Source organism: Urocitellus parryii, chromosome 11, assembly GCF_045843805.1.
Source record: "Urocitellus parryii isolate mUroPar1 chromosome 11, mUroPar1.hap1, whole genome shotgun sequence".
NCBI classification, from domain to species: Eukaryota; Metazoa; Chordata; class Mammalia; order Rodentia; family Sciuridae; genus Urocitellus; species Urocitellus parryii.
In genome coordinates, this window is record NC_135541.1 from 5,489,009 (window position 1) to 5,516,808 (window position 27,800).

The 27,800-nt window shown below is 37.0% G+C and overlaps 1 protein-coding gene across 7 annotated transcripts in view; it reads left to right on the forward strand.

The window, feature by feature from the left end:
- Positions 1 to 27,800, forward strand: part of Kif1b (kinesin family member 1B) — a 144,400-nt gene that overhangs the window by 51,941 nt on the left and 64,659 nt on the right. For 5 of the 7 annotated variants that reach the window (XM_026397924.2, XM_026397926.2, XM_026397927.2 and 2 more), the window contains exons 10-21: positions 1,979 to 2,054; positions 2,802 to 2,880; positions 4,259 to 4,401; positions 5,653 to 5,694; positions 8,690 to 8,901; positions 16,874 to 16,953; positions 18,181 to 18,256; positions 21,935 to 22,014; positions 22,492 to 22,598; positions 23,452 to 23,535; positions 23,899 to 24,079; positions 24,199 to 24,271. In XM_026397924.2, the coding sequence (XP_026253709.2) occupies positions 1,979 to 2,054; positions 2,802 to 2,880; positions 4,259 to 4,401; positions 5,653 to 5,694; positions 8,690 to 8,901; positions 16,874 to 16,953; positions 18,181 to 18,256; positions 21,935 to 22,014; positions 22,492 to 22,598; positions 23,452 to 23,535; positions 23,899 to 24,079; positions 24,199 to 24,271 (1,233 nt within the window). The remainder of the gene's footprint in view (positions 1 to 1,978; positions 2,055 to 2,801; positions 2,881 to 4,258; positions 4,402 to 5,652; positions 5,695 to 8,689; positions 8,902 to 16,873; positions 16,954 to 18,180; positions 18,257 to 21,934; positions 22,015 to 22,491; positions 22,599 to 23,451; positions 23,536 to 23,898; positions 24,080 to 24,198; positions 24,272 to 27,800) is intronic. The other 2 variants (XM_026397925.2, XM_026397928.2) reach the window with 1 other exon arrangement.

Consider the following 27,800-nt stretch of genomic DNA (forward strand, 5'->3'; position numbering starts at 1 on the left):
AGAGTATGGTAAATATTAAACCAGACACTTATGTACTTAATTGTATATGCTGTGTTTTTATACAGCTGATAGTGTAATAAGTTTTAAACAAGTGAGCAGTAGTTGTACTACCACCTAGGAATTTTTCAGCACTATTATAGTTTTATGGGAGTAGCATCATATATGCAGTCTGTACATGGACTGAAATGCCATTATTTAGCACAGAAGTGTAATTTCCCTTCCTGTCTTCCTTTCTGCCTTTCTCTTTCTTTTTTCTTTTCCCCCTAGTATTGAGGATTGAACTGAGGTTTCTTTACCACTTAGCTATATCCCCAGTTTCCTGCCTCTCTCTCTCTCTCTCTCTCCCCCCCTTCCTTTCTATTTATTTATTTATTTGTTCGTTTATTTATTTTTTTGAAACAGGGTTTTGCTAAGTTGCTTTAGGGTCTTACTGTGTTTCTGAAGCTGACCTTGAACTTGCAATATTTCTGCCTTAGCCTCCCAAGTTACAGGGATTACAGGTGTGTGCCACCACACATGGACATGACTGTAACTTCATTCTTTCCTGTTCCTTAACAGTGGAACATAAGAGCTAACACAATTTTTATATAATCGTCTTTATTATTTAGGTTAGAAGCCAAGGAAGTATTCATCATGTGTGCTCTGATGTACACTAATAATCTCATTTAAATTGTTTAAGTAGAATTAAATGTTTTCTTATCTGTGTCTGAGAAGTCATAATCTATGACTTCACTATTTTTTTGTTTGAGGTTTATCCTGTGTTCTTGTTCTCTCCCTTAAATGCTTTCGTCTATAGGATAACTGCACCAGCAAGGTATGGTGGGAATTGGTAGAGATGAACTAGCTATAGAATCAACTCATGGTTTTAAATCCTCAGAGAATATATAGAAGCATGGAATGGAACCTTCAAAGAACTTTTTATCATTTTTTTTCTGGCTGTTTAGGGTGACCATAAATCATGAGACTTCACAGCAGAATTACTTTAGGAACATGATGTTTTTTTGGAAAAGGAATTAAGAATAAAGGAACAAGAGAAATTTGAGGAAGCTTTTACATTGATTATCTTATGTTTGTTCTAGTGATCTATAGGACTATCTTTTGACAGTTCTATAAACCTCTTGAAAGGGCAATAAATGAAATTTCTTCATTTAGTGGAAAAGTTTGACTCATCATTCTGTGAAGAACTAAAAGGCTAACTTATCCTAGGAGGCTTGTGCAATTTTAAATTGAGCCTACTTAATGAAAATGACTCTGGTGCCAGGCACGGTGTTAAACGCCGGTATCCCCAGCACTGGGAACACACAGGATTCATATTTATACCTCTGTAAAAATAAATCTTATTGTTTGAGAGCTGGATATAAGACAGTAGTAGTAAGGAATTACTGTTAATTTTGCCAAGTGTGATAATAATCTTTTTTTTTAAAGTCCTTGTCTGTCAGAAATATGTACCTAAAGTACCTAGAGTAAAATGCTGGGTTTGCATTAAACACTGAGACCTATAACAGACAAGATATGGGCAGCATATGAAATAACAACATTGGATTGATGTTAAAATTTTTCTGAACTTGGTCATTATACTCTGTAAAAGAACATCCTTATCTGCTGAAATGTTTAGATATATCTACATCTTACTACAAAATGTTTCAGGAATATAAAAAAGTATTTGGGAGAGTAATTGAAAGATAATTATGGCAAAATATTGTTAATGGTTGAAGCTGCATGTGGGTATCTGGTAACTCATTATACACTCTCTTGACTGTTGTGTTTGTTATAATAGAAATTTCAAAATTAAGATATAAAATGAAAAAAATAATTGCATGAGCTTTGGATATTATGAAGAATTAAAACTGTGAATGATAAATTTCAATAATGATAGAATTCATCTGTAATTTGATTTGCTTGGGAATTTTAGACTGATTGCCTTTCAAGTGAATTTTTCCCCTAAACAATACTAAGTCTAGTCCTTTTTCTTCAATAGAGTAAAAAGAAGAAGAAAACTGATTTCATTCCTTACAGGGATTCTGTACTCACTTGGCTTCTTCGAGAAAATCTAGGTATGTTGACTACTGACACAAATTCATTTCATAGATATCTTTTGAAATCTGTTTACGTATTGGCTAATTTTTTTGTGTCTGTTTTGGGGAAGAATCTTCTTTAGTTATTCATGTTACTAATTGAATGTTCTGCTTTTTTTCATCTTTGCTTCTCATTTCAGCTGATTATATTCACTTTAAAATTTGGGTGTTCTCCCATATTTCATTTATTTCAGAGTATGAACTGTGAAGCATTATCCTCCTGATCCCCTATAGCTTCTTCAGACTTTTGCTTCTTTCTCAAAAGTTCTTTCCAAACCTCATGTTCCTCTGAGGTGCCCATAATCAGATGTTGCCAACTCTTACTTCTCCTTATTGCTGATACTTCTTGACTTTCCAGTCCTGCTTTTCATTCACTGCTCCTTCTTCTCAGGAAGAAGGAAAGATTAGCCATGTCAGATGTTGATGACTGAAGAAAGAGACTGGGCTGATCCCCAGGCAGTGACTTTCCCATTGCTAACACCAGTTTTAATGGAGTGGCTATCTTGACTGTAGTAGATTCTAGAGAGAGTGAGAGAACAAGACCTGGACCCAGTAGATTCATAGACCAGTAGTTGAGTATAACAGTGCCTGGAATGGGGACTGGTATTTAAGAAAGTTGTTGGCCTTTGATAAATATTAGGATATGAGTTAAAGTTGTTAGATTTGATACATTCAATAACATTCTTTCTAAATGAGTATAATTTGAGATCTGATTCATTTTCTTAGGTGGCAATTCTCGGACTGCAATGGTTGCTGCTCTTAGCCCAGCAGATATCAACTATGATGAAACTTTGAGCACTCTGAGGTACTCTCATTTGACCTTACTTCCCAAGTAGACCCGCTTTCAGTCATTTTGTTATACCATGGATTTTTTCTTATGCTGCATTGATAGTCATTTGTGTAAACAGTGATCCCTTTCTCTCTCTCTTTTTTTAATATTTATTTTTTAGTTGTAGTTAGACACAATACCTTTATTTTACTTATTTATTTTTATGTGGTGCTGAGGATTGAACCCAGGGCCTTCTCACATGTGCTAGGCGAGTGCTCTATCACTGAGCCACAACCCCAGCCCCCCTTTCTCTCTTAACAGGGAATATATGCGGGGGAGTGATTTTTATAATAATGGAATTTACCTGTCTATGGTTGGCAGTTCATTGGGAAAGTCAGGAACTTTTTCAAGGAAAGATATTCAAATTGCTCAAATGAGAGTTTTGAACAACTTCTATATAATAATAAATATTTCTTATTCATTTCTTTAAAAAGTATTCCCTTCTGTGAATACAGCTTCTATCTTTATGGAAATGCTCAAGTTGTAAAAATTATGAAATGCAATTATGAGTACATGTGGCATTAAAAAAACTTTATCAAGCCAGGTATAGTGGTGCACACCTGTAATCTCAATTACTCAGGAGGCTGAGGTAGGAGGATTGCAAGTTCAAGGCCAACCTGGGTACTTTAGCCAGATCCTGTCTCAAAGTGAAAAAGGTTGGGATTGTATCTCTGTGTCAGGGCATTTTCCTAGCATGCATAAGGCTCTCTAGGTTCAAGCTCCCATACTATAAAAAAATTAAAAAATAAATAATTTACCCACAGAATGTTCACTTAACCGAAAATATTTGCATGTGAATGGGTTTTATTACTTTCATCTGGAACTCTCTGTCTTCTTGAGTTTGTAATCATTAAAAAACAAAACAAAAAACAAAAAAAACTTTTGAAACTGGGTGCAGGGGCACACATCTGTAATTCCAGTGACTCAGGAGGCTGAAGACAGGACAATTTAGCAAGACCCTATCTATCTCAAAACAAAATATAAAAGTCTGGGGATGTAGCTCAATGGTAGAGCACCTCGGATTCAATCCTAGTACCACCCTCGGTGCCCCCCCCCCCACCAAAGGAAGATACCTTGGTATAGTAAAAGAAGTGAAAAAATACTCTATAATCTAACAAACTGGGTTTGCATTCTCTCTCCTATTTATTTATTTTGTTATCTTGGGAAAATCACTTAAATTCATCTGAGCCTTTTTCATCTTTATAAGGTACTGTAAAGCTTTATATAAATATATTATTGGGGCATATAAAATATATAAATACTCAGGATGTTTGACTTAGAAGTAATGGTATGTTACTTTTATGAAGAAGAATACCTGAGAAATGGCAAGAATGAATTTTCTTCTTGAATCTAGATATGCAGATCGTGCAAAACAAATTAAATGCAATGCTGTTATCAATGAGGACCCCAATGCCAAACTGGTTCGTGAATTAAAGGAGGAAGTGACACGGCTGAAGGACCTTCTACGTGCCCAGGGGCTGGGAGATATTATTGATAGTAAGTAAATTAAGGAACAACATAAAATATATATTTAAAATAAACGTTAGGTCTTTATATTTAAAATAAACTTAGATTTAAGGAACTTGGTCACTAGATTGTGCTAAAAGTGGTTTGATGTGTATTTTTTCTTAAAAAGATCCAGTGAGCCAGGTGCAGTCGTGCATATCTGTAATCCCAGCTACTCTGGAGGATGAAGTGGGGAAAATTGCTTGAGCTAAAGGTTTCAGACAGTCTGGGCAACATAGAAAGAACTCCAGTTCAAGAAAAGAAAAATAATGAATATGATCTCAGAATTCCTTTATATAGTATGTGCCAGGCTATCCATGGATTGACGGATTGATTGATTTTTTTTTTAATGTAAAGCTTAATTTCACTGAGTTAATTTATAAAAATATTTATTGGAGCTGGGCATAGTGATATATATCTCCCAGCAATTTGGGAGCTGAGGCAGGAAGATCACAGTTTGGATCACAACCAGCCTCAACAACTTAGTGAGACACTGTCTCAAAACTAAAAGATAAATAAATAAATAAGAATGGATAGGGTTGTAGCTCAGTGGTAGGGCATCCTTGGGTTCAATGCCTGGTATCCCTCTAACCCCTCCTCCAAAAAAAAAGTTTTTGGAGGTTTTTATATTTGTTTCATGGGTTTATCTGGCATTGGGGATTGAAACCAGGAACACATTACCATTGAGCTACATTCCAAGCTTTTTTTATTTTTTCATTTTGAGGCATGGTCTCACCAAATTGTTGACAGTGTCCATAAGTTGCTAAGGCCAGCCTCCAACTTGCAATATTCCTGTTTCAGACTCCTGGGTTGCTGGGATTACAGGCATGTGTCACCTCACCCTGCAGAAGTTGTTTTTAGTAAGGGCTAGGGATTTAGCTCAGTGGTAGAGCACTTGCCTAGCATGTGCAAGGCCCTGGGTTTCGTATCCAACATTTCAAAATGTTCTCTTAAGTATGTAAAATAGATTATTTAGATAAAATAGAATGTTTGTTTAATAAAGCATATTTTTCAGTGTAAAATTACTATTATATCTTTGAAATTCTAATAGATTTTCAAGGCCTGTTTTAGTTTAGTTCTTACTGGTTAGAGCTCAAGTTAATTAATATAATTTGTAAAAATGATAATCTAAGTATTAACTTTTTTTATCTTCCCAATGCCGATTATTGCTCTGTTCCTCTCTTGTCACTGCTGAACTTGAACTTTGACCCTTCTTGTATTTTCCCTCCTGCTTACCTTCAGTTGATCCATTGATCGATGATTACTCTGGAAGTGGAGGCAAATGTGTGTATTTGATGTATTGGTTATTCCCAGTATGCTGAGTTGCTAATCTGCCTCTGCTGGATCAGCCTTAAAAATGAGCTTTGCATGCCAGTGATCCTAACAGGAAATCCCAGACGGAGCATCCTGTGGAATCAGAAGTTCTCCTGTTTGCCCTTTTTTCATTTAGCAAAGCTATCTTTGATGAACTTCAATTTTTTAGCTTGAGTGAAGGCATAAGAATTTCTTACTGTTCTACTTTTTAGATCCCTACCCCTATGTGATTAAGTCCCAAATCATAGATTATGAGGATAGTGATAGGAGCTCACTTTTTTAAAAAAATTTTTTACTTTTTTATTTTATTAGTTGCTCATGACAGTACAATGATCTTGACATATCATATATTTGAATCAAATAGGGTAGCTCACATTTTTTGATATAAGTCTATAATGTACCTGGCCCTGTTCTAGACACCTTAAACATATTATCTCAGTTCTGTCACTGACTCTGAAAAAGTTCCGTTATTCTCATTTTGCCAGTAACCTGGAGTAGTTAGTTTCCTTAGACCTCATGTTTCTTGTATGATCAGTTTGGTAGTATAACTCAGAGCCCTTGACTTTTAATCATTATACTGGTTTTTGTTGTTGTTGTTGGGTTTTATTTATTTATTTTTGCCTCTTGAGTTGATTATTTAATGAAGAAGTCCTTTTTAATTAGTGTTGTAAATATAAGACTTTTAGAATTAAAAAATCACTTCCACCTGGCCAAACTCTCTGAGGAGCTCTCTATGAAAGTTGGGTTAGCACTCACCCTATGCTTTTGCAGTTGTGTTTTCATATCTTGAACCTCACTTTACTCAAAGGTTGAATAAACGTTTTTCCTCATTTTAAAATTACAGATTAATGAAGAGTCCATATGTGTGAAATGACAGAACAGGTCACTCTCTCCACGGGTAGCCCTGAGCTAATGAGGAAATGATTGCTTACCCTTTTAAAATTCACGTAAGCTTTGTTATCTTACAAGATTTAAAGAATAGCCAGGTGCAGTGGTACACATCTGTCATCCCAGGGACTCTAGAGGTGAAGCAGAAGCATCACCGAGTTTGAGGCCAGCCTCAGCAACTTAGTGGGGCCCTAAACAATTTAGTGACTTAAAATAAAAAGGGCTGAGGATGTGACTCAGTGGTAAAGCACCTTTGGGTTCAATCCCCAGTGCTCACATAGACACACATGCACAAAGATGTGAAGAACCTTGTTTTGGGGTTTAATTTTTGGATTCTTATTGATTTAGTTGTGCAGTAAAGCATGTCACACAATCAGGAGAACTGGAATATAGCCCTAGTTGTTGTGATTGGTTAGCCCCCCAGACCTTTAATTGTCCTGATACACATGTGACTCTTGGACTGGAACAGCTCTGTCTGAGATTTCCAAAGGTGAACCATACTGGTGTGGAAAGGATGCCTTTTTGTTTTTGCTCTTATGCTTGAGGTGTTGCTGCTGCCAGCTTGGTGCCTATCTCTTCTCTGAGCAGCTGTGGCATTTCCTGAAAATCATGCATGACTAAGTTTGAATTCCTTAACTGCAAAGAAAAGCAGTCCTGACTACTTCTCAGTTTCCATTTGGATCTACTTAACTCCTTTTAGGGCTTGCATGTGTCCATGGGACCTTCTAAACTTATCCATCTTCCTCTTTCCCACCTTGCTACCATCACCTGGTGGCTGAATTTTTTGCTTTAGTTCCTATCTTCCTTTTAAAACATGCCTCTTTGCTTGTTTCCCTATGTTCTTCTATATTTGCAGATGGTGGTTTTCAAACTGTCTTGAAGCAACCACACGCTTTGAGGGGCTTCAAGAACTGGCTTTTGATTAAATAGTAAAAACAGAGAGAATTGAATAGTGTTTTTTTAATTGTATTGCCTCATATCCTTTAAGGAAAATTTAGTTTCGGTATGAATTTTAAGCAATGTAGATTTTCTTAACTTTAAAAATGAGCTAATTTTAAAATAGGAGTGTGCCAGTACCTACAGTTTTCCTCTGGTGTTCATTTGGGGAAAATGACTAATGGAGGAAAGCACAAATAAGTGAATTAATGAACTTTGTTTTGTGTGTCTTTTTTTTTTTTTAACCAAAAATAAGTTTCAGAACTAAATTTATAGTTGTTGGACACCTTCATAAATAAAATATTTTCCTAAAACTTATATATCAAACTAGAAAGCAGGCTTACTTACCAGTAACCCTATGGTCGTACTATTATGCACAGTAAAGGCCTTACTTAAATTAACAAATAATCAGTCTTATTTTTTTGTTTGCCATGATAGAAATATGGAAACTACAACAGAACTTATTAATTTGTTAATTGCCTTTCCCTGTTGGGGCAAGCATTCAGTTCTGTATTCTTAGCTAGACTTAAAATTCCTCTCATTTATACAGTTACCTTTTTTTTTGATTTAAGACATTTTAAAAATCTTTTTTTGGCATATTGAAATGTTATACAAATACACTGCTTAGTGCTCAGAATTTTCTTTTAACTCTTTACATTTTTTGGAAAAATTTTGACAATTCCACAAAACTCTAACCAGGTTAATATGGATTATTATTGATAAATAAATGATCATTGTTATCCTTACTGTTACAAAGTCATGGAATTTCAAGGTAGTATAAATGTGAAGGCATTGTAGATGTGGAACAGTAGAAAGAATACAAGAAATATTCTTTAGCTGTTTTGATAGAGTGCCTTTGAGGCTTTGTTTACCTCCTGCCAGATAAAACGCTAACCCACCTTGGGATTTTTAGTTTCTAAATCCAGAAGAGATTGTTAACCTCTAGGATACCAATATTAAAGAGCCATGTTTTAGAACTGCCATCTAGAACGATTGTAACTTGTCTTTGTATTAAAACATGTCTTTGTCTTGCGCTGTAATGCTATCCTTTCTTACACTGGTGTTCCTTCCTATCTTTTTTTCCTTCTTCTGTTCCTTTCCCTCTTTTCTTTTTCTGTCTTTCCTTCTTTTTATCTCCCAGATCTGAAAGATTTTCAGAACAATAAACATAGATACTTGCTAGCCTCTGAGAATCAACGCCCTGGCAATTTTTCCACAGCATCCATGGGCTCCCTTACGTCATCTCCATCTTCCTGCTCACTCAGTAGTCAGGTGGGCTTAACATCTGTGACCAGCATTCAGGAGAGGATCATGTCTACACCTGGAGGAGAGGAAGCCATTGAACGTCTAAAGGTATGTAAACACTCAGACTAGTGAAAGGCAGGCCATCTGTCTTGGGGACAAGGCAGAACTAGAACTGAAACTCACTGAGATTTTTGGCTTAGCACATGAAGAACTTTTAATTCTTAGAGGTATCCTGAAAACAGAATTTTGTATTTTCTGTTAATCTCTTTTCACCAAAATGTTTGAGTCTGACCTGGCCAGACAAAGCTGTTACATGAACTAACTGATAAGTAGATATGTACATTAACTTTGAGATAGTTTATAAGTCACAATGAAATTGTTAGTTATAAAGTAGTTTTAAGTGCGATAGCTGGAAACATTTGGTTTCATTTGATGAGGGGATTTTGTGTAGAGCCATTATTCTATTAGTAAATTTAATATGAAATTAAGGAGAGTTGGACATTCATGTAGCTGTACTAGGTTTATTCATATTCTGTTTAGTTAGCTTTTTTACCCCATGATCAAAATACCCAACAAGAACAATTTTAGAGGAGTTAAAAGGTTTTTTTTGTGTCGTGGTTTCATAGTTTTCAGTGCATAGACAGCCCGAGATGAGGCAAAACATTATGGCATCATAGGGCTTGATTGTACCCACCTGTAATCCCAGTGGCTTGGAAAGCTGAGGCAGGAGGTTTGAAGTCAGCCTTAGCAACATAGGGAGGCTCTAAGCAACTCAGTAAGACCTGTTTCAAAATTAAAAGGGCTGGTGATATGTTAAGGGACCCTGGGTTCAATCCCTGATACCAAAATCAATCAATCTATCAATCAATCAAGGCATAAGAGCTTGTGGAAGAAAGCAGTCGGGAGGGTGCCCGAAAGTCATGTCCCCAGTGACCTGCCTTCTCAGTCTCACTCCACCCGCCCACAGCTCCCACCCATTTAATCCATTCAAGTGGATTAATGCACTAATTCGGTTAAGGCTCTCATAACCCAGTCATTTTATCTCTAAGCTTTCTTATGGGGGACACATCTAAGCCATAACAGATGCACATGAAATTGTGTCCTCTGAAAGCTCTCAGAAAGCTTGACACCCTCTGGTTACCATAGAGGAAGGCCTTTCTTCCTGTGCTGGTGCATATGGACTCAAGGCCGTGGTGCCCTGTATGTAGGTTACTTGCCCATGGCACCCAGCTTTGTGTTGTGTCTCTCTCCACGAATGTCAACGTCAGAGCAAAGCCTACCACTCAGAGATTCTTCCTTTCCCTTCAATGACTACGATGAGAGCAGACAGTTGTCACCCATGGTGCTGATACAGGTTACCAGGAATTCTGCCATCCATCAGATGACATTAAGACATAAAACTGTTTTTGCTTCCCAACTTGGTACCTCCAGGAAGATAGTTTGATCCATATCTTCAAGAGTGGTCTTTCATCTGGCAGATTGGAGCCGTGCAGCCAGTATTGGTACTCTTCATCTTTGCCCAGTGTTCCCAGGACTGCTGCTCATTCAGGGACAGTTGAACAGTGACACTTGGACTGGTGATTAAAAGGCTCTTTACCACTACAAGTGAATTAAACTTAATAATTTAAGATGTCAGATATTTCATTTTCATTTTAGGTGAGGCTGAAAAAGTTTTATATGAAAAAAGGGTTTCAGCTTTTTCCTTCTTGGTCATTCCACCTTTTCCCTTGGTGTTTTACTCACTTCAAAAAGTGAGTAAAGGGGCTGGGGTTGTGGCTCAGTAGTAGAGCGCTTGCCTAGCACATGTGAGGTACTGGGTTTGATCCTTAGCACCACATAAAAATAAGTAAATAAAATAAAAGTAATGTGTCCATCTATACCTAAAAAAGTTTTTTTAAAAAGTGAGTAAATATAACATTTAAAGTCCATATCCAATGTGTTTTGTGTGGATATGTGCTAATTATGCAGCTTATTATATAGAAATGTTCAGTGTGTATTTATTTTTTTTAAGCTTATTTATTTTTTTGGTACCGGGGATTAACCACTGAGTCAAATTCCCAGCCCCCTTTAAATAAAATATTTTATTTAGAGATAGGGTTTCGCTGAGTTGCTTAAGGCCTCACTAAGTTGCTGAGGCTGGCTTTGAACTTCTGATCCTCCTGCCTCAGACTCTTGAGCCGCTGGGATATCAGGTATGCGCCACTGAGCCAGGCTTTCTTTATTAACAGTTAAGCTGTTGCCTTTTACTTACTGTCCTCACTTGTTGAAAAGCAGAAATGAAACTTCAAAGCTCATTCCACTAGACCTTGATCTAATTGTGCATTCTACTGATTACTGTTCATGATTAAGAATCTCAGTACATATTAAATGACTGTATCGTCCCTTGTACTCTAACTTTAAAAATACTTACCTTTAAATCTTGCGGGGGAGGGGGTGGGGGGGGAGTGAGAAAATGAGCTAGTTTCTTCCTCAGAAAGTGTATGAAGTTCTGAAATGCCTGGCAACTGAGGAGCGAGTGAAAAGTCTTTCCATTCAAGGTTATAGGCTGCAGGGTGACTTCTGCTGTTGATAAAATTGACTTTGAAGTTTTACTTAGGACCTAGGTGAAGCCCTATGCAGAAGGCATCTTCATTCATGAATTTTCTCACAAATAAGCATCAGGACTGCTGTAGTGTGCAGGCTCTGTTTGGAGCATGATGGGAAATAGGAGGCTCTGTGGGAAGGAGAAATGAGACCTCCCACTTACTGAATATTGAATATGAAGTGGTCGGTTCTTTGGGGATTTTGAATCTTACTATTTGCTTATTAAAGGCTTAGTGCACAAATGAGATTACCCTATTCTTTGACATTTGCTTTGGTACGAAAGAGAAATTTCTCCTTAACTGCCAAGTGGAACCAACTGAAAATAATGTCAGATGTTAGGAGTCAAGACATTAACTGGAATTAGGTTACCCAGTGTCTTCCAAGTAGTTTCTAGGGAATAATGCTGTCATTATGCAGGGAGCTCTCTCTCCTGACCTTCCTACTTCCCATTAAAACAAAACAAAACTTTTATTTTAATCAGCAAATAAATTCCTCTAGTTTAATTCTCCTTTAAGACAACATAAATGAGATCTTCCCTTTTCCCTAGCTTTATTCTAGAGAGAAAATGACTCCTTTACAGTGCAGCCCGGTAGTTCACTGAAGCATAAGTGCCTTCTTCTACTTGTATTTTGTGAGTGGTGAGAATTCTTTCGGATAGACCTGCATTTTAATGCTGCAGGCAGATAAGATCTTGCTTCCCTGAAGCAGGATAGCAGTTGCATAATGGACATGCCCGAGAATGCCCTGGAGCTGTGTTCCTGAGGTATGACACTGCAGGAGGAAAATATTGTAATGGAAACAGCAGTAGAAAACATGAATGCATTTTCCAGCAGGTTATTTCTTTTTGCTTCTCCTTATGCTTTACTTAAGAAAAGATCAGTTAGTATACTAATTTTCACAGGCTAATGCTGCTTCTGTTTGTTGAATAGCCTGTTTTCATATGTAGCAAATATCTGATCCCTACAAACCTCTCTAGAGAAAGAAAGTGATATGTAATTGTTGTTCATTTAAGTCACAGTTTAAACTGACTTAAATCAATTGCTTTCTTGTTCAATAGGCTTTGTGTGTGTGTGTGAGACGGGTCCTGGGAATGGAACCCAGGGTCTTATGCATACCTTACATGCATGAGCCACATCTCAGCCCCTTGTTGTTGTTTTCCCAGTACTGGGGATTAAACCCAGAGGTACTTTGCCACTGAGCTACATTCCCAGCCCTTTTTAAAATATATTTTTGATTCTGAGACGGCCTCCCCAACTTGCTAAGACTGACCTCAAACTTTTGATCCTCCTGCCTCAGCCTCCTAAATCTCTGGAATTAATGGGCTCAATAATGTCTTAAACATGCAGCTTATAGGCATTGTGATGGCTGGTATTTATAGTCTGGCATCAAATTCAGTACTGTGAGTTCCATTGTTTAGGCTTTGCCCATAAATATCCACTACAAAAACTGGCAAGGGCAGACGCTGGGCTAAGTAGCCTGAGGGCCCCCAAACTTAGAGCTCACTTATAAGGCATGCTATATTCAGTACAGTAAAACTTTGGCTATGTGATTCCTTTAAGGAATGTTTCATGTAGTAAGCATTTAACCTTTTACATATCAAAACCTAGGTCTGGGGGACTGGGGATGTGGCTCAAGCGGTAGTGCACTCACCTGGCATGCTTGTGGCCCGGGTTCTATCCTCAGCACCACATACAAACAAAGATGTTGTGTCTGCCGAAAACTAAAAAATAAATATTAAAATTCTCTTAAAACAAAAACAAAAACAAAAAAACCTAGGTCTGGGGATATAGCTCAGTGGTAGAGTGCTTACCTACATTGCAAGGCCCTGGATTCAGTCCCTAGCACCACCAAACAAAAACCCAAAACTCTCATTTAGGCATTTCATGGAAGTATTTTCTGATTTTTCCTGTGTATTTCTCTACCTTGATAACTGAATCATCAAGAGAAATTAAATTGTGTAGCTGTATAAGCATAATTTGTTAACCAGTGCTATACAGATAACTACAGATGCATACATGTATGATGTGAGAGCAAAGAGTTAATGCCACCTGAGCCCAGCATTCCTTTGAGCTTAAAAAATTTCCTTATGTTCATTTGTCTTTGGATTTTTTTTTTTTTTTTGGAGGGGGGGTTATCAGGGATTGAACTCAGGGGCACTCAACTACCGAGCCACATCCCAGCTCTATTTTTTGTATTTAGAGACAGGGTCTCACTGAGTTGCTTAGCGCCTCACTGTTGCTGACGCTAGCTTTGAACCTACAATCCTCCTGTGTCAGCCTCCCAAGTGGCTGGGATAACGGGGGTGCATGTCAGGTTTTTTAAAATGTAGTATGTGCATATTTCCTCAAGCCCTCATTTCTGGAACCATGAATCAACATTGCTGTTCCATCTCACATTAGGCTCCTTGGGTGGATTATGGGCAGCTTTATCCACTGCCATACCTGGCTGCCTGCAGATGAAATTGACTTTTATACTAACAGCAGGGAACTATTGGCTACTCTGGGTTATTTGTTTGTCCACACTAAGTTTGTTGTTCAGGCTTGAAGGCAGACTATCCTTCAGTCTTTCTCATATTGTGAGCTCTTTTGTAGATTATGTACTTGAAAAACTGTTGATTTTGCCTTATTTAAAGAAAGAACAGTAAGAGGAAACCCAGTTCAACCTGGCTCCGTGAGTAGTGTGGCCTTAGGTTAATCAATTAATCAAGTTAATCTTAAGTTGCCAGGCTGGGCAACTTAGACTGACTCAGAAATAAATTTTAAAAAGTTTGGGATGGGGATGAAGCTTAGTGGTAGAGCCTTTACCTAGCTTGCACATGATCCTGGATTTAATTGCTTGTACAACAAAAACAAAACCCTTTATTTGTCAGTTTGTATTCCCTAATCAATGTAGGTGGTTTGTGGGCTGCCTTATTTATTTATTTTTTATACCTTTATTTTGTTTATTCATTTATTTTTTTCCCACAATATCTTTATTTTATTTATTCATTTATTTTTATGTGATGCTAAGGATCAAAACCAGTGCCTCACACGTGCAAGACAAACTCTCTACCGATGAGTCACAACCCCAGCCCCCTGTGGGCTGCTTTTTACTCAGTATTAAGTCAGGTGATTTGCTCAGGTCGTCCTGTACCATTGTTTTCAGTTTTCACTTTGTAGGTTCTACCTACCTCTGTTAAAAGCCTAAAATTAATGTGTGTTGTGGTGTCAGCTTGTGTTACACTTGCAGTTTAGAGTACTGTACAGGAGAATGTAACACCACTCCATTATCTATGGAGTAAATTCTGTGGTACTTTAGATAGGTAGCTTTGATCACTTGGGATCAGGCAAGCATCCTTTCATGGACTTCTCACTCCGTGCTGGAATCATATGGGTTTGTCTTCATTGCCTCCTCGTAGCTTGCCATTTTGGTTCCCCGATAAGCTTTGTAGTGGCAGGTGCTCTGCCTAGTTATCATTGCTCCTTGAGGATACTGATGCTATTCAGGTAGTGGTGCTAGCCCTTCACTTCACTCTGTGTGTGCACTGTGGAGCAAGAAGAGCCAGTTTATGTAGTTTTTGCCACCTTTGCACAAACCCCGACAACAGATTTGTTCTAGCTTCTCCCGCTATGTAACCAGCTCTTTTTTTTTTTTTCTTAATAGCATTGGAGATTAAACCCAGGCATATGGTACCACTAAGCTACATCTCCAGCCCTTTTTATTTTTCATTTTGAGACAGTGTCTGGCTTCATTACCCAGGCTGGCCTTGAACTTGTGATTGTTCTGTGGTAGCCTTTGAGTCTCTGGATTATGGCCATGCACCACTGTGCACAGCTGCCCTGCTGTTTCTTTGATCTGGTTTGCTCTTTGCCTAGCTTTACTAGTTGTTCTTTCTCTTTTCTTTTAAACCATGCTGTCCTGTTTGTTTCTCTTGACTCCTGAAATTCCTGTAGCTGCTGCTTGAGTCTTTCCTTGTGGCTTTTTTATGTGTTCCCTTTCTTTTGCCTTTGGTGTATTTTTGGTTTTGATATTAATTGGAATTAATTATTCCAATGGTGGAATTATTCTGGAAACCCAGAAGTTCCAGAAAACCATACTCTAGACACCTTAGAGTTTATTGTGTTTACTATTCATAGTTTATTTTTATGTAGATGATTATGTTTTGGGATCTCTTAAAGTAATCTATTAAATGAATCATACCGTGATTTATTTTGTGGACTGTAAGACTTGTCCTCATTAATCACTACTATTACTGACATTAACTGTCATCATCATCATTATGACCTGATTTTGTGATTTTTGCCCTCATGACTAACATTTGCTTTTGTGTATGTTTCTTTCCCCCTTTTTGAATCCCCTTTCCCTCCACTCTACCCTACTTGTTCTTCATTCCTCCATGTGAGCATTACTCATCCCCAGTTCACCTCTCTCACAGACAACTGAGTGCTTCCGTTCTGGTTCTTAGCACACTGTTGTTAGCTCCTACCATACCCATTCTCAGTTCTCAGACATGTAGCCACACAGTTGTCCCTCCTCACATCTTCTTGTGGCAACTTTTGCTGCTCCTCTTATCTCTGCTCACGTGGAACCTAGCCAGTGGCCTATCTGAATAGACTCACTTTAGATCGCATCCACACCTCCCCTTCCCCATTCTTTCTTTTCCTTGCTTTATTGTACTCCAGAACACTATGGTTTGATATACTATGTACTTTTTTTTTTATTTGTACAATACATTTATTTTGTTTTTTTATGTGGTGCAGAGGATTGAACCCAGGGCCTCGCACATGCTAGAAGAGCACTCTACTGCTGAGTCACAACCCCAGCCCCCTGTGTACTTATTGATCAAAATTATCTTGGTGTCTTTATTAGAATATAAGTCTCAAGAAGGCAGGCATTTTGTTCCTGACATTCTCTAGTTGCCTAGAACAGGGCTTGGCATATAGTAGGGTTATACATTAGTATCAATTAAGTTATCAATTACTTCTCTCTCTCCTTAGGATATAGTTAGAAAGCAGAAAACACGTTTTAGTTCTTACATTTGTAAGATGTAACGAGTACTTGGCAAGTGATTGACACTTCAGGGGCTATAGGAGATTTAATACTATGCCTTTCTATATTGGTTATTAGAAATCCTTCCTTTCAGGGAAGGGTATTATGTTACAATGAAATTATTGTGAGTCAAAAGCAATTAGTACCTTTGGAGACTTTATTCTTTTGTAGAAGTGGTTGTCAGAAAAAGTATTTTGGGATGTTAGCATTACCTTTCTGTACATAGGCCCACACCTGGAGACAGGTATTTTAATTAAAACTTAGAGAATTTATATGTTTGAGGCTGACATATAATCTTTAGCCTAATCTTTAGCATTCTTACCTTACATGTTAAAAAAGAAAAAAGCCTCATCACTTTACATTCAGCTCCATATCCTCAAAGGGCACAATCTTTTTTTTTGCTTTCCTTCTTGAACATGGTACATTATATTGAAAGACTGCCACTTTAACTATGTACTTCCGTTCTTAGGAATCAGAGAAGATCATTGCTGAGTTGAATGAAACCTGGGAGGAGAAGCTTCGTAAAACAGAGGCCATCAGAATGGAGAGGTCAGGAGATTAAAATCTGGGAATGTTTCTAAGTTTTTTGGGGCATTTGGGTTTCTTTTATTGTAAAAAAAAGATGAAATGGAAGTTAAAAACAGCCTAGTATGGTGGTGCACACCTGAAAGGAGGCTGAGACAGGAGGATTGCAAGTTCCAGACCAGCCTGGGCAACTTAGACCCTGTTTCAAAATAAAAAATATAAAAAGAGCTGGGGATGTATCTCAGTTGTAGAGTGCCCCTAGAATAATCCTTAATACTAGGAGGGGAAAGAACTTCCCCTCCTGAAACACAAGACAGATTATCAATCGGGCTGGTACTTGCAGCAGATATACACTTTAAAGAGAAGTCCACATTTTTAAAGGTTTCCAGTGGAATCATGTGCATAATAGTTACCATACTACCTGTTGCTGTGGCATAAAAATGGAACAAATTGAGGAAGAGTATTTCTTCGAAGAGAGTAGACTACCTTTGACAAAGGCCCAAATCCAAAGAGCTATTCTGACCACTGTCTTTCACTATATCCTTTTTCTACTGTAAAGTGGTGAGCATAAGCCAAAATGGTACTTTCGCTATTGGAATAAATATATACTTAAAAAATATCAGTTTCTTTCTTCCCCCTTCACAAGAAGATGAGGTGGGATCAAGTTCTAATGTACTGATATAGTAAATGTAACAAAAAATAAGAATTTTCTTATTTGTTTTAGAGATTTTAAGCTAGAATTACTGAATCAAAATGAATGGTGGACATGGGTATATAAATAACATTTGAGAAAAATCATATTTATAGACCATATTCCATATATCCAAGTCATTTCCTTAGATTCTGGGTGTTTCTTTGAGTTTATGAATTTCTGTCTGTCTCCAAAATCAGATGAGGCAAAGGATTGTTTTGTTTTGTTTTTTATTTTTTATTTTTTTGTGATACTGGAGGTTGAACCCAGGGCCTTGTGCATGCTTGGCAAGCATTCCATCCTTGAGCTACAGGCTGACAGTTATCTGGTGACTAGAACTTTTATACTGGAGTATTTACTTTGGGCTGTTTGTCTTAAAAATAATTTTTCATTATTGATGAGATAAGCACATAATTCCATATTTGCATTACCAACTCTAGATTTGACTAATTGTTTTTTGCTTTATATACTTTATCAAACTTTATTTTTCCATTTTATCTGACTGATTTAATTGACATTTTGGTATAAGTATTTAATTTACTTGAACTTGTTTTTTCCAGAGAGGCCTTGTTGGCTGAGATGGGAGTTGCCATTCGAGAAGATGGAGGAACTCTAGGGGTTTTCTCACCTAAAAAGGTAAGAAACAATGTATAAATTCTGCTTGGGGGTTAGGAATTATAGCTTAGTGGGAGAGTACTTGCCTAGGATGCTCAAAGCCCTGGATTCAGTGCCTCACTCTGCCAAAAAAAAAAAAAAAGAGAGAGAGAGAGAGAGAAAGGGCCAGAAATGGTGATGTATGCCTATAATCCCAGTGGCTTGGAAGGCTGAGGCAAGAGGATCACAAGTTCAAAGCCATCCTTGGCAACTAAGTGAAGCCCTAGGCAATTTAGTGAGACCCTGTCTCAAAATAAAAAATAAACAGGGTTGGGGGTGTGGCTCAGTGGTAAGGCGCCCCTGGGTTCAAACTTCAGTACCCAAAAGAGAGAGAAAAACACTGAATTGGTGAGTGGTTACTTTGTCTTTCAATGCTGATCTTTACTCCTCCTCTTTTTTATCTTGTTATTTGGAATAATTTCAGAAATTTATGATTTCATTTCATAGTATGGTATTAAAAGACAAGGGCACCCTGTTTACAAAATACCTATCCTGTTTACAAAAAAAAAAAAAAAAAAACCACTCAAGAGGCCACAAATCTGTACCTTTTGGTTGTCTTCATTGTTGCTTTCTTTCAAATTTCCAATGTAATCTTGCACACTGTGCTTCAGTTTGGCTACTCTTTCTATGTACGTTTCCCCCACAGAAGTCATCAACTCTGCTCTATAATTTTTTGGAACCAATTTCAACTGTTCAGGTTTGTGTAGAAAAATACTGCTCCAGTGATTTATATTATTTATAACCATTATACTGAGTAAAGCAGTTCCAGCCCTTATCCTTTGAGACTTCTTTTCTCCCTTCTTTGTTTTCTTTCTTTTTCCCCTTCGATTTTCTTAAGATTTCAGTAGTTACTTTCCTAACTCCATAATCATAGTTGTAGAGTAGTTTGATACCTTTAACTAATTAGATTTGTAAGTTGTCTTTTTTGTTGTTTGTTTTTTCATATTAGTTGCTACTTAGTTACTGTTCGATACTGGAAAACCAATACCATAAGATTCTTTTATGTACTTGTTTATGTGACAATGATGGAACATCTACATTGATGTACAAAGCATATATTTCATACCACTAAAGAATGGCCATTCAGTGCTGGGGTTGTAGGTCAGTGGTAGAGCACTTGCCCTACACATGAGACACTGGGTTCGATCCTTAGCACCACACAAAAATAAATAAATAAAAATAAAGATATTGTGTCAATATACAACTAAATATATATACAAAAAGAATGGCCCTTCATTTCAAATGACCTCAAACTAGCCAATTAAGACTTTTAGACATCTTTACACATAGTTTTGGAACAGAGATCTCTTTAGGTTAGAGTAGAAGAAGGAGGGAATTTTGAATTGGTACTTTTCTTTTATGTCTCACAGTTGGAGACATTATTGTGATTTTTGTGAGGATTCTTCTGGTTAGTTTTTTTTTATCATGGTCACATAAATAACATTTTTACAAATTCCAATGTGTCATTTTTCAACAAAAAAGATTGAATTAGAACAGGGGTTGTGGCTCAGTGGTAGAGTGCTTGCCCAACATGTGTGAGGCCCTGTGTTTGATTCTCAGCACTGTATATAAATAAATAAAATAAATTTCCATTGACAATTTAAAAAAATTAAAATACGATTGATTTAAAGATAATTTAGAGGGCTGAGTTTGTAGCTCAGTGGTAGCGGGCTTGCCTAGCATGCGTGAGGCACTGGGTTCAATTCTCAGCACCACATATAAATAAAATAAAAATAAAGGTCTGTCAACAACTAAAAAAGTATTAAAAAAATAAAGATAATTTAGAGGGGCTGGGGTTGTGGCTCAGTGCTAGAGTACTTGCCTAGCATGTGTGACGCACTGGGTTTGATTCTCAGTATCACATATAAATAAATAAAGGTTCATGAACAACTGGAAAAAAATATATATATACACACACATATTATAAAACTAGAGCAATAAGTATTTTGTATGTTTATATAAATATTAGTGTTTTTATTACTTTTCCCTTCAGTAACACATGTATTTATTCAGATATATTACTTATAATGGTAGATATTTTAGCAGTTACAGTTTTGATAGCATTTCGATTGTGTATATATCTAAAGGTATTTCATAATATCTTGTAGTGTTAAAAACTGAGGGGAGAGGGGCTGGGGTTGTGGCTCAGTGGTAGAGTGCTCTCCTAGCATGTGTGAGGCACTAGATTTGTTTCTCAGCACCACATAAAAATAAATAAAATATGGGATGGGGCTGTGGCTCATTGGTAAAGCGCTTGCTTAACATGCCTGAGGCACTGGGTTCGATCCTCCACACCACATAAAAACAAACAAACAAATAAATAAATACAAATAAATAAATAAAAGTTTGAAAAAAAAACTGAGGGGAGGGACTAGCTTGGTGGTAGGGCACTTGCCTAGTATATGCATGGCTAAGGATTTCATTCCCAGTATCACCAAAAAAATTGTGGGGAAATTTTTTGTAACAACTTATAAAACTTATGATATTTAATGTGAAACATCAATAACTTGAACAAATATTGTGATATAAACAATAAAAGATTCCAAAGACATCTCTACTTCCAAAGCATTTTCTTGCCTACCTTGCTTTAACTTTCTTCGTTTCCTCAGGAAAGGGAGGGAGAGACCATTGACCACCTCCAAATTTAGTTTTTTTAAAAAATAAATTTTTAGATGTTGATGGACCTTTATTTTATTCATTTATTTAAATGCAGTGTTGAGAATCGAACCCAGTGCCTCACATATGCTAGGCAATTGCTCTACCACTGAGCCACAACCCCAGCCCCTCCAAACATAATTTTAAAACCTGTTTCTGATAATTTCTTTTTCTTAGTCCAAAGAGGAGACTTAAAGAATGCTACCCACAGAGGGCTTAGACTCTCTCAAACAAGCCCGGTTCTTAAGCACAGAGGTGGATGGTAGTGGAGATGGAGAGAGGTTTTCCAGTTTCCTTTTAACCATCTTTGGCAATCCTTTTCTTTACCTTGTCATCTGACTCTTTTTTCATTTTTCCTAATTTGCTGGCACACTCTTGAGTAGATTTTGACCCCGAGGCCATGTGACATATTTTTGGATTCCAGTGGGGTCTTTTCACCAAAGAAGGTTGGTTTTTAAAACATTTTAGAAACATTAGAGTTAGTTGAAAAGAATTTTTAGAAGGTGTTATTATTGAATTTTAGAAATTTCAGTTTTTACATTTTTTTTAAGGTAAAGAGAAATAAAGTAAAGACAATAACTGGGAGCATGGAAGAACTGATGTTAATTATAGGAGGTGGCAGGGGATGGGGTAAATTTGAATAAAAGTAAATGAAAAATTAAATCTTTTGCAGTTTTTGCCCATGCAGTTACAAAGATTGTAATTAACCCACCCAGAGAATCATTCTGTTTTGATTTTTTTTCTTTGTGTTCACTATGCTTTGACCCTAAGAACTGGGTGTTCTTCTTTATCCCAGAACTCATGTAATAGAATGCATGGGTGTGGTATAGGGAGGCCTGAAGAGAGTGTTTTCTCTTTATTATAGCTTTAGAACTAGTAATGAAAGATCTTCTTCAGACTATGTGGGGAAATCTGAGAAGCCTGGCCTCCTGTGGGCTCCTGTTGTTACTATATCCCTTCTTATGGTGCCTTTCTCCAAACTGATAATCTGTAATTTTTTTTCAGACCCCACATCTTGTTAATCTTAATGAAGACCCACTAATGTCCGAATGCCTGCTTTATTACATCAAAGATGGAATTACAAGGTATATTGGTGTCTGATTTTGGTCACTTAATGTTTTCTTTTTTCCCTAGGTGATTGTTCTTTGAAAAACAATTTTTGGAATGATTTGCTGTTTATCGTATCTGAAACCATTATGAACTTTACTCTTTCAAAATGATGTATGCAAGTGGAAACAGCTAACAGTTTTTCTCTAGAAGACCCTAAATGAAACTTTTCCTTTTAACACCTTGTATGAATTCATTCAGGAGTTTAGTTTGCTCATATATTTATTGTGCTGTACAAGTTATATTGGTGTATGGTTTTCCCTAGTTTCTTATTCTCATGTAAGGAGGTTCATTATACAAGAGAATAGAATTTGCAATTGAAAGCTTTGGAAAGAAAAAAAGCAATAGGTTTTCTTGTACATTCCAAAGCATATTCTTTGGGAGAAAGAGGTTCATTGTTTCTAAGTGCTTTTTGTGTCTGAATTTCCCTGGGAAACACTTTCTCTTGTGTTCAGGGTTGGCCAAGCAGATGCTGAGCGGCGCCAGGACATAGTACTGAGTGGGGCCCACATTAAAGAGGAGCATTGTATCTTCCGGAGTGAGAGAAACAACAGTGGTGAAGGTGAGAGTTCCTGGTTTGAGTTTCTTCTGTAATTTTTTATTCTATAGTATGAGAAGTCCTTAAGACTTGGTATTCCCTGTCTCTGTTAGTGGTACTTGTTATATAATCTTATTCTGAAATATGGAGGAAGCTGGGATGCTTATAAATTCGGGAAAGGACATAGCTACTTTACATGAAAATAGCATGGACAAAAGGAGCCCTTTTGTTACTGCCAAGAACTGAGCAGGACATAAGCAGTTAGGCTTGGTCTTGAATGTTAATTATTTAATAGAAAAGTAAGAGAAGAGTAAATATCCAGGATAATAGGAGATTTGAAGAACTTCAAGTCATAGCTGAGTAGATTTTCTTTTCTTTTTTCTTTCTCTCTCTGTCTTTCTTCCATCCATCCATTCATCCATCCATCCATAGGGGAGAAAAAGTTGATCTGATTTTTGCCTGGGCTATTAACAAAACAGCAATAATCTAATGGTATTTTTGTGTTGGTATTCTGGCTTCTTCCCTTAACTAAAATATTAGCTTTTAGTCTTGAGTTTCTGGTTATTACCTGCATCTCAAACATAACATTTCTACTGGTTTTTTGTTTTATTGACTGAACTGTCAGAATATTGTTGAAACTAATATTTCCTATCTTCTTCAGAGGTTGATAAAATTTAGTTTAATACTTCTGTCTTAGCTCCAAACAACTTCTAGTGTTACAACTAATTATACCCAAAAAGAAGTACCTTATAGATGCTTTAGCCACTTGATTGGTTGTAGGAGTCTATTCTAATTACCATAAGTCCTGATGATCAATTGTTTTCCATTAGTAATTACATTGGTTTGTGGTGATAACATCAGTTTGTGTTCCTCCTAGTTATTGTAACCCTGGAGCCCTGTGAGCGCTCAGAAACCTACGTGAATGGCAAAAGGGTGACCCAGCCTGTTCAGTTGCGCTCAGGTGAGACTGGGAGAGGTTTGAAGTCTTCAGCAGTGTGCAGATGGCTTGTGTGAGCAACTCTCAGATTTTTCTTTTTCTTTCTAATTTTTATTTTTTGTGGTGTTGAGGATTGAACCCAGAGAGCCTCATGTGTGCTAGGCAAGCTCTCCACTACTGAGCCACATCCCCAGCCTGCTACTCTCACTTTTGACTCTATTATTGTTGGCACTAGAATTATGTTCTTGTAAAATGTCAGAAGCTTTAAGGAAGTGGGGTTATTAAACTAGAAACTACACATTTTAAAAATTATTTCTTTAAAAAATGAAAGTAAAATTTTAAAAAATTTAAAAATGATTTCTTAACCCTATTTCTGTTTTGTGCTAGGAAACCGCATCATCATGGGTAAAAACCACGTTTTTCGTTTTAATCATCCGGAACAAGCACGGGCTGAGCGGGAGAAGACTCCCTCAGCTGAGACCCCATCTGAGCCTGTGGACTGGACTTTTGCCCAGAGAGAGCTTCTGGAGAAACAAGGAATTGATATGAAACAGGAGATGGAGAAAAGGTAATCCACAAATATATGGCCCACATGACTTTCTCTTCAACAATAATACATTTGTGAAGCCACTCAGTGATTTCATAATTTATTCTTTCTTGTTATATACTTTTATTTTTTCCTTTTAGGTTACAAGAGATGGAGATCCTATACAAAAAGGAAAAGGAAGAAGCAGATCTTCTCTTGGAGCAGCAAAGACTGGTAGGAATCTGTCCTGAATCTGCTAGCATTAGGAAAGGGTAGCTGCTCCACACCTTCCCTGTGCCCACTGAGGAGCTTTTGTGGCTCTCATTGTATCACACACTCTTCTTTCATTTTCTTAATGGAGGACTAACTTAAATCTCCTGGCAACTTTAGCCTGAACAACTGTTCATAGAGGTACTATTTTGTGCCTTTTATGTCTTAAAGTCAAATCTTTACTTCTATCACAATCAGGGGCTTTTTCTATCACAGTCTCAAATAGTGAGAATTTTTCTGGTACCTTTGCCGTTTGGGTAGTGATTTTTGAATCAGTAGTGATCCTTTTAATAATTACTCTGAATATTGAATTTGGTGGGAGTTTGCCTTGGTTTTGTTTCTGATCACCTGATAGTACTAATTCTCTGCTCTTGGGCTGACGGGGATTGTTCTTGTGCTGGGCAGATCTTTTTTTTTTTTCTTTTTAAGTTAAACTGTGTCTAAAAGTGATGCTGCACAGTTGCATGTGTTAATCCTTTTCTGTTCCCCTGCATGGAGTCTGAATTCTCAATAAGATTCTCAGTGGCATGAGTGATAACAGTGGGAACAGGGGCTGCAGACCCACCTCAGACAGGAGAGGGAAGTTGCGGTCTTTGGAAAGGATTTGGGTGCACAGCTGGAAAGCCAGTTGAAGGTACCAGCTCTAATGCTAATGGCTTTAGCATTTTATTATGCAAATTGATTTCCAAGGTTTGGTAGTAACTAACTCATGAATAAATTGATCTGTTAGTAGATTTTCATTTTTAAAGGCAACCAAGTTTGAATAACAAAGCTCTGGTTATAAGAAGCTCCTTGACATTGATTTGATGTGCAAGAAAAAAGTGTTAACTAACCTGTGGATGCAGATTAGGAAATTCTCATTTTTTAAGATTCACGGGCCTTTCCTTATGGTAAGGAGCATTAGGGAGAAAGCTGGAGCATTGGCTTCTTCACTTAACACCCTTATGTAGCCATGTTCTGTGCTTTGAAGAAAATGGGGCTATTGTTTAATGGGCCAAAAAAGCCAAGGACTGTAGCAAAAGGCAGCCTTTTCAAGGAATTCAGTTTTCAGGCTTGGTAGTGGCTTAAACTAGTTCATTTGTTGTCTTGGAAATTATAGTAAAGCCCCCAAAGGGCAAATCAGATGTTTAGGGCAAGATAATATCAGTGTTAACATATAAGAGTCTTCCTCTAGGAGGCCCACTTGAAATTAGCTTTGACAAAAACAGAGATTTAGCTACCTTATGGTTAGGGCTTGAAAGGTTTGTATCACATGAAAAAGCCTTTTATCATAATGATAAGTATAATTTAATTACATGTCTCTGATGGTTTATGAGAGATCAAATGAGGACAGGTGTAATTAAGCTGTATTTGTAATTAGCAATAGGGTTTTGTGATTTTATAGTGCTTGATAATTTACAAAGAACATCCATCATTTTATTTGATCCTTGAAACCACCCTGTTTGGTACATGTGTATATATATAAAATCCTAGTTTATAGTTGAGGAAACTCAGTTAAAAAAAATTTTAAAACCGCCCCCCAAAACCCAAACTACTTTCTTGCCCTTGTCCATTTTTGAACCCTGCTAAATCATGGATCTGAGGCTTGAACTTGGGTCTTGTGATTTGCTCAAATGTTCTGTCCATTAGAGCAGTGCTTTTCAACCTCCTGGGAATCTTGTTAAATTATAGCTGCTTGTTGAGTAGGTCTGGGGTAGGATTTGTGATTCTGCACTTCTAACTAATTCCTGGGTGATGCCAATTCTATTGGTTTGGGACTCTACTTTGGGTAACTAGGCACAAAAAGAATAATGATGCCTGGTGCTCTCTATAACCCAGAGTTAGTAATCATTCTGTGCCACAAAATAAAGACACTGACCATTAAATAAAAAGAAAGCAAATGTCTCTAAGTCATATTTAGCTTCTAAGGGATGTATAAAGTCCGCAGAAAACCAGTTTTGGTTATTATTTGCTCTGTGTGTCTGAAAGTAAGCTGGTATTTCCGGAGCAGCTTTTTGCCATGGAATGTGCTTTCCTCTCCAAAAATCCAGCTGTCTATTCTACTTGTTTCTTCTTTTCTTCTTTGAGATACTAGAGATTGAACTCATGGGTACTCTTCCACTGAGCTGCATCCCCAGACCTTTTAATTTTATTTTATTTGAGACAGGATCTCACTAAGTTGCAAGGCTGTCCTTGAACCACTTGAGATCATCCCTACCTTAGCCTCCTGAGTACACCACCATGCCCAGCTTCTACTTCAGTTTCTTGATCTCAAGAGGAACTGATTCTTAACACTTTAGCCTGAAGAATATCATAATACCAATAACATTATTGTATGGAAATGTATTTTTATGACTGTTTATCAGTCAACCAAATGATAATAGTTATAATATGCCCTGTGAGTAGATTGAAAGGACAAAAAAGAAATTGTTATTCAATAAATCTTTATCTAATGTTTATTATGTAATTATTTTTTTTGCCTAATGACAACATTAAAAAATCGAATTTAAGGGGCTGGAGATGTAGCTCAGTGGTAGAGCATTTGTTTAGCATGTGTAAGGCCCTGGGTTCAATCTCCAGCACTGAAAAAAGTAAATAAATGAGTGAATAAAAAGTGGAATTCAGGCTCCTAAGTTTCTGTGATGATAGGTTCCCCAAATGTGTCTCATTCCTATGTTACTGAGCATTCCCTCTGACAGTTGGTGCTTCATCAGATAACCTTGTCCTTTTATGCTTCTGTTTTGGGTCTCTTCTGTCATTTGAATAACCTCTTTGTAGGGTTTCTTCAGGAGACCCCACTTTGCATTTGCTATTTAATGAAAACTGAAAGGTTATTTAGTGACTTGTGAAGTGGTCAAACCTGAGTAGTTTTTCTAACCCTGTAATTAGTGAATCTAGATATCTTTAAAACATCTTTTTGACATGAGATAGGACTTACATTTTTGGCACCTAAACTTTGCCTACATCTTGTAGTATGTGATAGAGTCAGTGTGTGATAAGGTATTACATTTGAACTGTGAAGAGTACATATTCTACAGAGTTCATTTGGCAGTGTTTTAGAAAGAGAAAATTATGACCATTTGATATAACTTTGAGTTCTTTTGGATTTTTGTAGACTCTCATTTTATGTTTTATTTTATAGTTTAAAGGTATAACTTTTATATCATAAGCCTGGTATTAAAGCAATGATTAGAATAGTTGTCATTTCCTAAATTAGAAAATATTCATTTCATCCCTAAGTTATTTTAAGAGGAAAAGAAAAACAGCCAGTAACAATAAATGATGGTTGTCAATTATGTGGGAAGAATCAGAGAGTTTTGTGTTTTATAAAACCCAACTTATACATATTCACACACAAAACAAACAAACAAAAAAAACTTTTCAAGTCAGTCATATTTTTTTTCTCTAATGTTTATTAATGTCATATTATCCCTTAAGATTAGTCTTTCTCTCTCTCTCTCTCTCTCTCTCTCTCTCTCTCTCTCTCTCTCTCTCTCTCTCTCTCATGCTGGGA